The following is a 15,677-nucleotide window of genomic DNA, read 5'->3' on the forward strand; positions in this document are numbered from 1 at the left end:
TATATTGGGCACACACATGTCTTTGAAGATTCTTTAACTAGCAGCACCAAGCTTCTTCCTCTGTGACATTAGTTGATTGTATCATATTGGACTTTACTGTTTTCCCAGGTATGTGACAATATACTGAATTGACACACCTGTCCTGAAAATGTTATGTAATTAGTGTATGTGAAATCTTTCATTCTTGTTGAGAACATGCTGAAAAAATAGGTTTGTTATTGAACACGTTTGTTAGTGTAAGCTGGAGATTTTTTTTTTTCTCACTTTCAGAGTTCTATAAGACAGCTACAACAGGAGCTTGCTGATGCTTTGAAGAAGCTATCAATGTCTGAGGCGTCACTTGAAGTTATTACACGTTATCGGAATGACTTAGAAGAAGAGAAACAGCACCTTCACAAAGAACTTGAAAAGTTCAGGACAAAGGTATGTAAAAGCTCTATTATGTTCTGATTGGACAGTGATAACATGGATGTATGGATTTCATGATCCTTTTAGTCCTTAGGCATGGTTTAGTTTTTGTTTTATTTATTTCTGTAGATACAGGATTTAGAAGAACAGTTTCTTCAGTCAGAGAGACGTAACCATCAATTGAAAAATTTATTAGATGATAAGGAGAGGGAAGTGATTGCAGCATTCCAAAAAGTGCAGGAGCTTTCATCTGCAACAGCTGGCAGTGAGAAGTCAGTCAAACAACTGGAGGAACACATACAGAAGTAAGCTTTCTGATTTCACATTCATTACTTATTTTATGATGTTCTAGTCAATTGCAATGTATTAAAATATGTATGCAAAGACTAAAGCTGACCATACGCTTAGTTTTTTTGTTTTTTTTTCCCAACTTTCAGATTCCTCTATCCACAAACAAGGAACAAGGTGGATGGAGGAATCCCATCACCCCGCCAGCATGTTGTATTCTGACAGCAGCAGAATACACTGATCAGTGGCAGCCGCATTGAGGAAATGTTTCCAACATGTGCCATCAACAGAAATCGATCAAACTATAGACACATGACGAGCAAGGACGGCCACACAGTGTTCGAAATTAGGCTGGTCCCTGCTGAACCTGCTAAATTGTGATCAGCGTATAACCAACTTTAGCACCTCTGCTTGACTGCCTGTGTCACAGTTGGGGCAATTGCTCTTTACTTACCGAAATGGCGATATGACAGGAAGTTAGGGAAATTTCACAAAAATTAGAAGAAATCCACATGTAACAATTTGTCACTGGAACAGGTGTTCCCCCGTAAAGGATATGTCAGCCAATATTCCCAATTTTTTTTTTTTTTTTTTGCAGAGTACCTTTTTAGGATGTTTTCCAAAATTGTCTTTGACGTTAGTCTTGCTTTTTAGGATAACCATAAATTACCTGATTTCATACCACAATGTGCAATGATCGGGCAAGGATCAGGCCTTGTTGGGCTTTCCTAGGGGATCACCTTCTGTTCTAAAAAGGCAATCCTGTATCTTATTGTACTTTGATGTGGGCTTTTCGATTCCTTTTTGATTACCTCAACTCTAATGATTGTACTGTTCCGTGGACCCAAACGCCCCATTCCATAGAGCCAGTAGAGCCATATCTTGCACTGGTGAGGGCTAAGAAGCCTGAAACAGCTGTATGCAAGTTACTAATACTGTCTATGTAAAATTATGGCTATATTGTGCTATACACCAACAGTTCTGGATGCACTGATGGCTAAAAGGGGCAAAAATGTATGATTTCCATGACACTGCCCATGTATCCATTAAAGGAGACTGAGCTCTCTTTTTTTTTTTTTTTTGGGTTTTGTGTATGAAGTGAGGATGTGTAAATATCTTCTGTTATACGAAGACAGTGCTGTATCTCTAGAGGACAATAACAAATGCTTCTGACATTCTGGAGTGATCATTATCATACCCGGAGAATGGCCCATCCATCCCTCTTTACGCAGTATCATCATCTTTTTTTTTTTTTTTTCTCTCAGGCTTGAAATTGAAAATGCCAAGATTGAAGCAACTGCAAAACAGCAGTCTGTACAGATTGAGACACTTCAGAAAGAACTGCAGGAATCCATTTCTGTAAGTAACTCACAGCTCAGGTGTTAGATAGCATTAGAAGCAATCCACACCTGCAACAACAGCTAGCTGATTTCCAGGAACTGCTTTTGTAGGGGAGGAAATGGTGTAGTTTCCACTTCCTCATGTACTGATTTTTTTACAATGCTAAGTTATACCATTCATATTTACAAGATGATAGGCATACTAGAACACCTTCAAGGGTTAATATTGTGTACAGTATTTCCTTTGCTTACGAAAACTGTATTTATATAATATATATAGACACACACACACACATTTAGTAAATACCTAATTGTACACTCCTGATATCCTCACACATGTTTTACAGATTCGGAATCGACTAGAAGATTTAGTAACTGGTTTGCAAACATCAAAATTTGGTTTGGAAGAGAAGTTAAACCAGCATGTGAGTAGAGTTCTGTTCAGGACTTCAATATATACTGCTATAGATAATGTTTAGTAGCACAAATGTGCTCTTGCATTGCAATACTGGACTGTTCAGAAGAAAGCAACAAGACAGGATTTCAGTATGTGCTCTTGTGTATTTGTTTTCTTAATTACTTTTACACCAAGGGCAATATTTTTTCTTTTCACATACATGTTCAAATCTACATTTGTTGCTATGGCCTAAAACACCCAAACAATTCTGTTTTCTAAAATAGAGGCGCCCTGTAGCATACATTGGTTGCAATGTTGTATGTTGCATGATATTTGCAGATAATTTTTATCAAATATATATTTTGAGGAACAAATACACTAAAAGTAATTTTAGTGCACACAAACACAATAGAACAGCCAATTTTTGATAAAATACAAAATGTGGGCTTGCGTCAAATAAATACACCAAACATGTCAAGCTTTAAAATTGCATAGTCCATAAAGTGGTGAAAAACCTATGGTACCCAAAACTGTCTATAAGTACAATCACGATATTCCCAATGCACACGTTTCTGGAATTGGCTGTTAGGCGTCAAGGGGTGCTGCAGGGACCATCGGCTGGAAGCCATTTGAAGCAGAAAAAATTTCACCAGCAAACCAGGGATTCTCCAAACTGTTCCAAAGCTTTATTCAACGATCACATCAAACTTACAAAGGCAATGTTTCAGAGCCACGCAGGACCCCTTCATCAGGCTTGTGACTGCTGATGCCTGATTAAGGGGCCCTGCGTGTCTCCAAAACATTGCCTTTTTACATCCGATGTGACCGCGGAATAAAGCTTTGGACCAGTTTGGAACATCCCTGGTGTGCTGGTGACATATTTTTTGCTTCAAACCCATTTCTAACCTCCTTTTAAAAGTCCTTACAGGTTATCAGTATAGAGTTAACCGTGAACGGTAGAACTAGAATAATTGCTCTTATGCTGGCATTTGTAGGACGTGTGGCACAATCGCTTTGTACGTTCTGGTGCATACCCTACGCGCACATTTAAATTTCTATGTGTGTGTGGGGGGTGACAGGGTTGCTTATATATATATATATATATATATATATATATATATATATATATATATATATATATATATATATATATATATATATATATATATATATATATATATATATATCTCTATCTCTGATATTTTAACTTTTTTTTTTTTTAAAGTATTTTATTATTTACGTGTTTGGTTATCCCCCTTGTGACAGCAATAAAGTTAAATAAAAAAAAAAAGTGTTAAAAAATTAAATACATTTAAAAATTTTATATATATATATATATAAATTTATAAATTTTTAAATGTATTTCATTTTTTAAACATCTTTTTATTGAAAGTGATAGAGAGATATATATATATATATATATATATTAGATTATATATTATAATATACACACACACAGTGGGGACGGAAAGTATTCAGACTACCTTATTTTGCACTCTTTGTTATATTCCAGCCATTTGCTTATTCATTTAACCACTTCAGCCCCGGAAGGTTTTACCCCCTTCCTGACCAGAGCACTTTTTACAATTCGGCACTGCGTCGCTTTAACTGCTAATTGCGCGGTCATGCAATGCTGTACCCAAACGAAATTTGCGTCCTTTTCTTCCCACAAATAGAGCTTTCTTTTGATAGTATTTGATCACCTCTGCCGTTTTTATTTTTTGCGCTATACACGGAAAAAGACCGAAAATTTTGAAAAAAAATGATATTTTCTACTTTTTGTTCTAAAAAAAATCCAATAAACTCAATTTTAGTCATACATTTAGGCCAAAATGTATTCGGCCACATGTCTTTGGTAAAAAAAATGTCAATAAGTGTATATTTATTGGTTTGCGCAAAAGTTATAGCGTCTACAAACTAGGGTACATTTTCTGGAATTTACACAGCCTTTAATTTATGACTGCCTATGTCGTTTCTTGAGGTGCTAAAATGGCAGGGCAGTACAAAACCCCCACAAATGACCCCATTTTGGAAAGTAGACACCCCAAGGAATTTGCTGAGAGGCATGTTGAGCCCATTGAATATTCATTTTTTTTGTCCCAAGTGATTGAATAATGACAAAAAAAAAAAAAAAAAAAAAAAATTACAAAAAGTTGTCACTAAATGATATATTGCTCACACAGGCCATGGGCATATGTGGAATTGCACCCCAAAATACATTCTGCTGCTTCTCCTGAGTATGGGGATACCACATGTGTGGGACTTTTTGGGAGCCTGGCCGCGTACGGGGCCCCGAAAACCAATCACTGCCTTCAGGATTTCTAAGGGCGTACATTTTTGATTTTACTCCTCACTACCTATCACAGTTTTGAAGGCCATAAAATGCCCAGATGACATAAAACCCCCCCAAATGACCCCATTTTGGAAAGTAGACACCCCAAGCTATTTGCTTTGAGGCATGTTGAGTCCATGGAATGTTTTATATTTTGACACAAGTTGCGGGAAAGTGACAAATTTTTTTTTTTTTTTTTTTTTTTTGCACAAAGTTGTCACTAAATGATATATTGCTCACACAGGCCATGGGCATATGTGGAATTGCACCCCAAAATACATTTAGCTGCTTCTCCTGAGTATGGGGATACCACATGTGTGGGACTTTTTGGGAGCCTAGCCGCGTACGGGACCCCGAAAACCAATCACTGCCTTCAGGATTTCTAAGGGCGTACATTTTTGATTTTACTCCTCACTGCCTATCACAGTTTCGGAGGCCATGGAATGCCCAGGTGGCACAAACCCCCCCCAAATGACCCCATTTTGGAAAGTAGACACCCCAAGCTATTTGCTGAGAGGCATGGTGAGTATTTTGCAGCTCTCATTTGTTTTTGAAAATAAAGAAAGACGAGAAAAAAAATTTTTTTTTTTCTTTTTTCAATTTTCAAAACTTTGTGACAAAAAGTGAGGTCTGCAAAATACTCACTATACCTCTCATCAAATAGCTTGGGGTGTCTACTTTCCAAAATGGGGTCATTTGGGGGGGTTTTTTGCAACCTGGGCATTCCATGGCCTCCGAAACTGTGATAGGCAGTGAAGAGTGAAATCAAAAATTTACGGCCTTAGAAAGCCTGAAGGCGGTGCTTGGTTTTCAGGGTCCCGTACGCGGCTAGGCTCCCAAAAAGTCTCACACATGTGGTATCCCCGTACTCAGGAGAAGCAGCAGAATGTATTTTGGGGTGTAATTTCACATATTCCCATGGCATGTTTGAGCAATATATCATTTAGTGACAACTTTGCGCAAAAAAAAATAAAAAAAATAAAAAATTGTCTCTTTCCCGCAACTTGTGTCACAATATAAATTATTCCATGGACTCAACATGACTCTCAGCAAATAGCTTGGGGTGTCTACTTTCCAAAATGGGGTCATTTGGGGGGGTTTTGAACTGTCCTGGCATTTTATGCACAACATCTAGAAGCTTATGTCACACATCACCCACTCTTCTAACCACTTGAAGACAAAGCCCTTTCTGACACTTATTGTTTACATAAAAAAATAATTTTTTTTTGCAAGAAAATTACTTTGAACCCCCAAACATTATATATTTTTTTTAAAGCAAATGCCCTACAGATTAAAATGGTGGGTGTTTCATTTTTTTTTTTCACACAGTATTTGCGCAGCGATTTTTCAAACGCATTTTTTGGGGAAAAAACACACTTTTTTACATTTTAATGCACTAAAACACACTATATTGCCCAAATGTTTGATGAAATAAAAAAGATGATCTTAGGCCGAGTACATGGATACCAAACATGACATGCTTTAAAATTGCGCACAAACGTGCAGTGGCGACAAACTAAATACATTTTTAAAAGCCTTTAAAAGCCTTTACAGGTTACCACTTTAGATTTACAGAGGAGGTCTACTGCTAAACTTACTGCCCTCGATCTGACCTTCGCGGCGATACCTCACATGCATGGTGCAATTGCTGTTTACATTTGACGCCAGACCGACGCTTGCGTTCGCCTAAGCGCGAGAGCAGGGGGGACAGGGGTGCTTTTTTTTTTTTTTTCTTTATTATTATTATTTTTTTATCTTATTTTTAAACTGTTCCTTTCATTTTTTTTTTTTTTTTAATCATTTTTATTGTTATCTCAGGGAATGTAAATATCCCCTATCATAGCAATAGGTAGTGACAGGTACTCTTTTTTGCAAAAATTGGGGTCTATTAGACCCTAGATTTCTCCTCTGCCCTCAAAGCATCTGACCACACCAAGATCGGTGTGATAAAATGCTTTCCCAATTTCCCAATGGCGCTGTTTACATCCGGCGAAATCTAAGTCATAAAATGCTCGTAGCTTCCGGTTTCTTAGGCCATAGAGATGTTTGGAGCCACTCTGGTCTCTGATCAGCTCTATGGTCAGCTGGCTGAATCACCGGCTGCATTTTCAGGTTCCCTGTTGAGACAGGAGAGCCAGAGAAAAACACGGAAGACGTTGGGGGGGGGAGGGGCATTCCCTCCCACTGCTTGTAAAAGCAGTCTAGAGGCTAATTAGCCGCTAGGATTGCTTTTACATGAAAGCCGACCGCTGGCTGAAAAGAATGATACCAAGATGATACCTAAACCTGCAGGCATCATTCTGGTATAACCACTCAAAGTCGTGAATGGCGTACCTGAAGACAAAAAAATGGTTAACAATAAAGCACAGTAAACGGTAAGGTATAAAAAATTGCATACCTGAAAAGCAAACATGATAAAACATAATAACAATAAAACATTGCAGAATAGAATACAGTAAAAAAGAACAGAACAATAGAGAGAGAGAATAGAGAGAGAAAGAACAATAAAACGACAACTATTTTTTTTTTATTTTATATTTTTGTATGTTTTTTTTTTTTTTTTTTTTTACACTTTTTTTTGTAACTAACTTTTATAACTGTAACCGGTTCCAGGTTCGGGTCTCTCAAAATGCGATGGCATCTTGGGAGACCCTGTGAAAGTGTGCCTAGTCTGTGCAATGCTGTACCCTACGCTAATACTCAGCTAGTGTATGGTAGCGTTCAAAACATTCACCAATGCAAAGACCAGGATTGTCAGGACAGGAGGGACAATAATAGCGGGTGTCACGCCTATATCCGTGCTTGCTGCAGACACAACATCTTTTTTGGGGGGTTCGTTGGGTAGGGGTACTCGGGAGGACATAAAGAAAATGCCTCTCATGCAGCCGACTGCATTTGGTTGGGGATGTGAATGGGGGAAGTACGGGCGCTGCAGAAGTGGTGGGTTCCCAATTAGGATTGGCGAATGCAGCAGGAAGGGCACTATGGGCACGACGGCCTGTGTTTGTCTTTTTGGTGGCAGCGGGACACTACTTGTGCTTGCCACCTCACCAGCTTGAACTGCACTTATAGGACTCGCCACGTCACCAAGTGTTACTGCAGTGCTGGTTTGACTACGACCGGGGTGTACTAGGCCGCTGGTGCTTGCCAGTTCACCAAAACGCTACCAAAAAAACTGTTAGCGATCGCAGGGATCAGGCCTGACTCTGCGAACGCTGCAGTTATGCGTTTAGTGTTTTGTAAGTGTCAGTGATCGATCGATACTGCACTTGGGTGGGCTGGGCTGGGCCGGGCGGAGGGGCAAAACGCAGGTGCTAGCAGGTATCTGGGCTGATCCCGCTAACACTGCGTTTGTGGGAACCCTAAACTGCTGGGGATGCTAGTATAGATCTGATCGGATCAGATATTGATCCGATCAGATACTATAGCACTAAGGGAGGCGTATGCTGCGTGCGTGGGTGTTAGCGCTACTGGCACTAACCTGACGCTGCCTGGGGCTGGTGCTTGCCAGTTCACCAAAACGCTACCAAAAAAACTGTTAGCGATCGCAGGGATCAGGCCTGACTATGCGAACGCTGCAGTTATGCGTTTAGTGTTTTGTAAGTGACAGTGATCGATCGATACTGCACTTGGGTGGGCCGGGCGGAGGGGCAAAACGCAGGTGCTAGCAGGTATCTGGGCTGATCCCGCTAACACTGCGTTTTCGGGAACCCTAAACTGCTGGGGACGCTAGTATAGATCTGATTGGATCAGATATTGATCCGTACAGATACTATACCACTAAGGGAGGCGTATGCTGCGCGTGTGGGTGTTAGCGGTACTGGCGCTAATCTGACGCTGCCTGGGGCGACGCATATCACCGCCGGGCGATCGGGGGGCTAAACCTTTATTCGGTAATAAACGGCGGGTGCCCTGACACTATAAAAAATAAACGAACTAACCAGCATCACTCGTAACAGTTATACGGTGATCAGTGGTGAAAGGGTTAACTAGGGGGCAATCAAGGGGTTAAAACCTTTATTAGATAGTATATGGGGGTCCCTGACGCTATAAAACGCTGACGGCGAACCTAAATATTTACGTTCCTAACTAGCGTCACCAGCGACACTAATACAGCGATCAGAAAAATGATCGCTTAGTGACACTGGTGACAGGGGGTGATCAAGGGGTTAAAACTTTATTAGGGGGGGTTAGGGGGGTATCCTAGACCTAAAGGGGGGTAATATTCACTGCCCTAACACTGTAACTGTCACAAACTGACACTATGCAGTAATCAGAAAAAAAAAAAAAAAAATACTGCTAATGTCAGTTTGTGACAGGGGGGGGGGGGTGATCGGGGGGCGATCGGGGGGGGATCGGGGGTGTAAGGTATGCCTGGCATGTTCTACTGTGTGTGTGTGTGTTGTGTGCACTTACATGTCTTCTCTCCTCGGCGCTGGGACGGAAACTGCCAGACCGAGGAGAGATGACATCACATCCTCTGCCTGTGTGAAACTACACACAGGCAGGGGAGGATTCCTATTGGCTGGGAGCGATCGCGAGGGGGGGGCCACGATCGGATGGTCTCCCCCTCGCCTCCCGACGCTCCTAGTCAGATGCCGACCGCCGGTGGCACCGGGGGGGGGTCCGATCGGACCCCCCGCCCGCGGGAGGCAGATCACGTACAGGTACGTGATTCTGCCTGCCCGTGCCATTCTGCCGACGTATATATACGTTAGGCGGTCGGCAAGTGGTTAAGTTCATTTTTTACACACAGCACCCCATATTGACAGGAAAACACAGAATTGTTGACATTTTTGCAGATTTATTAAAAAAGAAAAACTGAAATATCACATGTTCCTAGGTATTCAGACCCTGTGCTGTGACACTCATATATTTAACTCAGGTGCTGTCCATTTCTTCTGATCATCCTTGAGATGGTTCTACACCTTCATTTGAGTCCAGCTGTGTTTGATTATAATAATTGGACTTGATTAGGAAAGCCACACACCTGTCTATTTAAGACCTTACAGCTCACAGTGCATGCCAGAGCAAATGAGAATCGTGAGGTTAAAGGAACTGCCTGAAGAGCTCAGATACAGAATTGTGGCAAGGCACAGATCTGGCCAAGGTTACAAAAAATATTCTGCTGCACTTAAGGTTCCTAAGAGCACAGAGGCCTCCATAATCCTTAAATGGAAGACATTTGGGACGACCAGAACCCTTCCTAGAGCTGGCCGTCCGGCCAAAGCTATCGGGGGAGAAGAGCCTTGGTGAGAGAGGTAAAGAAGAACCCAAAGATCACTGTGGCTGAGCTCCAGAGATGCAGTCAGGAGATGGGAGAAAGTTGTAGAAAGTCACCATCACTGCAGCCTTCCACCAGTCGGGGCTTTATGCAGAGTGGCCCGACGGAAGCCTCTCCTTAGTGCAAGACACATGAAAGCCCGCATGGAATTTACTAAAAAACACCTGAAGGACTCCAAGATGGTGGGAAATAAGATTCTCTGGTCTGATGAGACCAAGATAGAACTTTCTAAGTGGTATGTGTGGAGAAAACCAGGCACTGCTCATCACCTGTCCAATACAGTCCCAACAGTGAAACATGGTGGTGGCAGCATCATGCTGTGGGGGTATTTTTCAGCTGCAGGGACAGGACGACTGGTTGTAATCGAGGGAAAGATGAATGCGGCCAAATACAGGGACATCCTGGACGAAAACCTTCTCCAGAGCGTTCAGGACCTCAGACTGGGCCGAAGGTTTACCTTCCAACAAGACAATGACCCTAAGCACACAGCTAAAATAACGAAGGAATGGCTTCACAACAACTCCGTGACTGTTCCTGAATGGCCCAGCCAGAGCCCTGACTTAAACCCAATTGAGCATCTCTGGAGAGACCTAAAAATGGCTGTCCACCAACATTTATAATCCAACCAGACAGAACTGGAGAGGATCTGCAAGGAGGAATGGCAGAGGATCCCCAAATCCAGGTGTGAAAAACTTGTTGCATCTTTCCCAAAAAGACTCATGGCTGTATTAGATCGAAAGGGTGCTTCTACTAAATACTGAGCAAAGGGTCTGAATACTTGGGACCATGTGATATTTCAGTTTTTCTTTTTTAATAAATCTGCAAAAATGTCAACAATTCTGTGTTTTTCTGTCAATATGGGGTGCTGTGTGTACATTAATGAGGAAAAAAAATGAACCTAAATGATTTTAGCAAATGGCTGCAATATAACAAAGAGTGAAAAATGTAAGGGGGTCTGAATACTTTACGTCCCCACTATATATATATATATATATATATATATATATATATATATATATATATATAATATATTTTACATAACGATCTTCTCTTTTAATCTAAACTACATGCTCCACTTCCTCACAGATTAGTGTTCTTGTCTAACAAATTCAAAACACACTTGCCATTTTTATTGCCTTTCCATCACGGAAAGTTAAAGTTTAGCCAATATTCCCTTTGGGTCTCCAAACTTCCTCCTTTACTGTATAACCAGGTAATAATGTTCCACCACTTCTCCTCTTCTTCTCACCAGTTGGATAAAGTCTCATATAGCATATCCTGATAAATGATGCTACATAAAGTTTATATAGCGTAAATCTGTTTAATAAAATTATATAAAAACAAAAATAAATCTGTTCACTCATGTAGAAAGAGCACACAGCACAAGAACAGCAGCTGGAACAAACCGCTCCACTAGTTATTGCTCAGCCTGACATGTTTCATCAAATTATTTGAAAGGCCTTTGAAAAGGTCAATTATTAGACTAATTTTTGGTCCATAAAGAAAGACGTGCATACCTATGTTTTTAAGCTGTTCCAGTACAGTCATGTTATCGGTCCCCCTCTGTCAGCTAGAAGTGGCTTTAGGGGAGAGGAGGGACTGAAAATAGGTACATATATGCATCTATTTTGTTTTTCCCACAGGATAGTTAGTATAGGTGTTAGAAGGGAGTGGGAGCAGTTTTAAGATTAGTTAGATCGATCTCAGAATTATACTTTATTGGCTTCACGCTGTTAAGGCTATAACTGTACTATAAACCAACAATTTTGAATGTACAATTGGCCAAAAAGCAGAAATGAATTCAATGCATGGCTGCTTCCACTATCCTGAAATGAAGAATAAACCACTTTTCTTTATCGTACATCAGGGACACAGAGCCTTAAGTAATTACTTAATGGGTTATGCCCTACCGTCAGGTGTTGACACTGTTAAACCTTAATTAAGGAAGGTTACTCCCCTATATAACCCCTCCTCCTTCCAGGAGCACATAATTTTTCCCGCCAGTGTCTAAGGTGTTGGTCACGAGTGAAGAAGTGCTCTGAGGAGCTCCAGGAGGGATCCATGCTGGATTTAAATTCCTCCATAAAAAGAAACCAGATCCATCCAGAAGTACCACTGAGGCCTTAAATGAATGATACCTGGGAGCTCGTATCTGAAGCACGAGGCTTTGCCTGTAATGCCTCTCTTAGTAGGGCTGGAACCCAGGGCTTAGGTCTTGTTACATTAGCTCAAGCTTCCTGATGTGGGGTGCTACACAAGGCCCAAGGCAGTTGGACCCCGTTTTTAATGGACCCAGTCCTTGAAGGTTTGTTAAACATAACCCGCTGTGATGGGTGAAAGCTGGATATCTGTTAAATCAGCAAAATCTTGCAGCGAGGACAAGGTAAGGAAAGAGAGACTTGGATATTAAAAACATCTATAAATTTCTTTCATTGAAGGAAAAATGTTGTCATGCCTTAAAATCTCCACTAGATGGAGTCTATGCACATACCTTACTCGGTTGTCTTACTGTTTGCTCAGTTCCGTGCCTGGCCTGCGTGTGGAAGCAGCTTTTTGCAAGGTAGGAAAAGCTGCAAAAAATGTCTTTTTTTTTTTTTTTTCTTCCCCTGATGGGACCAGAGGTTTAGGGGGACAGCAGTGCTGTGCCGCAGCCCCCCCCCCCCCCCTTATGTTGGGTCTGGGGAGGGGGGGGGACCTCCAAACAGCAGGCTAATAGCAGATAAATACAGCTTTGTCAGTCTCTCCTCTGCTGATGAGGAGGAAAAAAGCTGCCTGCACACAGGGACACATGAACTGTGGGACACGTATGGGTTGCAAAACTGGCATTTCCTGATTCAGGAAGGACACACTTTTCCAGCACTAAGCAGAACTGTATAGCAATTTTAAAAGTATTGACTATTTTCAGCAATTTAGTGCAATGTGTATAGCGCCTCTGTTTTTGTACTTAGGACTATGCCTGCCAAAAAAGACACCACAAAAGCCAAAAGTGTATAGGTTTCACCCCCAGGCATTGGGATTTCGAGCTGTATTTCCACGCTGTCTTCCTCGCCTAAATTACCAATCATGGCAACTCAGGGTGAGCCATTAGAGCAAATTATTGGTGCAGCTACCTCTCACATCTCAGCACCTGCATACATGACTGAAGAAACCCTTTCCTCCTCACTCCAGGGTCTGGAAGAAAGACTTTAATCGCATCCTCCATTCAATTGGATAGGAAACGTACTAGGTCCCCCTCCCCCGCTTTAGCTTTACAAGGGGAACAGTGGGCACATGATGAGGTTCTACTCTTAATCAATCGAGCTTACTGATGATTCTTCTACTGAGGAAACAACGGTAGATGAACCTTTTTCAGCGTCTCAGGCTGAAAAATTGCTGATACAAACTCTTACAGAGATGGTTCGTTCCTCTTTCATGCTGCCTCTAACAGTCTCATGAAAACTTGGGCTCTTCTTTAGGTTCCTTAAAACCTTCCCATCCTTTGCATGCGTTTCCTGCGCACGCATTACTTGAACAGCTTATTTTTTTGGAATGGGGTAAACATTTTCTCCCTCCTAAGAGGTTCTCAATTCTCTATTATCTGGAGGAGAAATTCTCCAAAAAATGGAAAGTACCAAGCAATTGACGCTGCGATTATCAATGTGAATAATAACTTGACCTGTAGACAATGCACAGATGCTTAAAGATCCAACAGATAAGAATTTGGAATCCCTGCTAAAGTCTGCTTTTTCCATAGCAGGTGCCATCACCCAGCCCGCAGTCGCCGCGATAGGCGTCTGCCAATCCCTAAAGGACCAATTCAAACAGGCCCTTAGAGCGCTTCCTACACAACAAGCTCAAGATTTGGCTGAACTACCTAAAGGCATTATGTTTTGCCATAGATGCCATCAAAGTCTCTCTTCACCAGGCATCCCGCCTCACGCTTATGCTTGTACATATGCACAGAATCCTGTGGTTGAAAAATTGGTCAGCTGAAACACCATGTAAAAACCTACTAACTGGATTCCCCTTTCATTGGGAGCGACTATTTGGAGAGGACTTGGATAAATATATATCAAGACAATTTCTGCTGGGAAGAGTACCTTTTTACCAGTCAAAAGAAAATATAAACGCCCTGCATTTAAACGGACCCTTTCGCCTGCGCCAGGGGCTTCCGCCTCTAGGCAGTGGCGACGGCCTCCGCCCTCAGACTCTAGAGGAAGGACTCGGGGTCAGATCCAGGCTCAAAAGAAGCCCTGGGGTAGGAAATCTGCAAAACCAGAATCCTAAAGTCTCACCAAGCAATTTTCAGAAGTCTGGAAAAAGGAAATTCAGGACAGATGGGTCATTTCCACGGTAACGCTGGGGTACAAGCTGGAATTCCGGGACTTTCCACCGTCTCACTTCTTGAGGTCAAGCATTTCCAAAGATCCAGAGAAAAAACAGTCTCTGTTTCAGGCACTAGACCGATTAATATCTCAAGGGGTGAATATACAGATGCCCACAAAAGAGCAAGGTCTGGGATTTTATTCAAACCTTTTTAAGGTACCAAAACAAGGGGAGACGTCAGACCCATTCTAGATCTAAGAAAGCTAAATCAATTCCTGAAGATCCGCTCCTTTCGCATGGAGACAATCAGGTCGGTAGTTTCTATCCTTCTAGGAAGAGAACTTCTGGCATCAATCGACATCAGGGATGCATATCTGCATGTCCCTTTATTTCCTGCTCATCAAAAGTTTCTGCGGTTCGAGTTAGAACAGCAGCATTTTCAGTTTGTAGCCTTGCCCTTCGGGCTAGCCACAGCAGCTCTGGTGTTCACCAAGGGGCTGGCCCCACCTCTAGCCAGGTTAAGGGCACAGGGCATAACAATCGTAGCGTACCTAGACGATCTATTACTTATAGGTCAATCAGCGACTCATCTGGAGCAAAGCGTACGCACTACAACCAACTATCTGAAAAGTTTGGGTTGGATTCTTAACCTAGAGGAATCTTCCTTAATACCGCTAATAAGGCTGGAGTACTTGGGTCTGATCATAGATACAGCCCAGAAAAGGATGTTCTTGCCTCAGGCAAAAATCAACTCCATAGGAGAACTGGTACGGAGGGTCAGGTCAAATGGTAATCCCTCCATTCGCCTCTGCATGAGGTTGCTAGGAACCATGGTAGCTTCATTCGAAGCAGTTCCCTATGCCCAGTTCCATTCAAGACTGTTGCAAAACAGTATCCTGTCTGCTTGGAAGAAAACAATTCAAGCTTTAGATTTACCAATGCGGCTGTCCCCAAGAGTGGCCCAAAGCCTCACATGGTGGTTATTAACCCAGAATCTGCTGAAGGGAAGATCCTTCAGATCAGTCATCTGGAAAGTGGTAACCACGGATGCCAGCCTTTCAGGCTGGGGAGCAGTACTAGAAAAGACAACTGTCCAAGGACAGTGGTCAAGTACCGAAAGAAGCTTGCCCATCAATATCCTAGAGATTTGGGCAGTACGTCTGGCTCTAAGGGCCTGGACTTTCAGGTTACGGGATTGTCCTGTCAGGATTCAATCCGACAATGCCACAGCTGTGGCCTATATTAATCACCAAGGGGGCACCAAAAGTCTCTCAGCGCAGAAAAAGGTGAACTATATTCTAACTTGGGCAGAAAGGAATGTTC

General features: G+C 41.9%; 1 protein-coding gene across 8 annotated transcripts in view; it reads left to right on the forward strand.

Annotated features, from left to right (window-relative positions):
• The window catches only part of ANKRD26 (ankyrin repeat domain containing 26), a 133,964-nt gene that overhangs the window by 100,957 nt on the left and 17,330 nt on the right, over positions 1–15,677 (forward strand). For all 8 annotated transcript variants that reach the window (XM_073619817.1, XM_073619818.1, XM_073619819.1 and 5 more), the window contains 4 exons: positions 271–423; positions 538–713; positions 1,962–2,055; positions 2,384–2,461. In XM_073619817.1, the coding sequence (XP_073475918.1) occupies positions 271–423; positions 538–713; positions 1,962–2,055; positions 2,384–2,461 (501 nt within the window). The remainder of the gene's footprint in view (positions 1–270; positions 424–537; positions 714–1,961; positions 2,056–2,383; positions 2,462–15,677) is intronic.

Source organism: Aquarana catesbeiana, linkage group LG03 (assembly GCF_042186555.1).
Source record: "Aquarana catesbeiana isolate 2022-GZ linkage group LG03, ASM4218655v1, whole genome shotgun sequence".
NCBI classification, from domain to species: domain Eukaryota; kingdom Metazoa; phylum Chordata; class Amphibia; order Anura; family Ranidae; genus Aquarana; species Aquarana catesbeiana.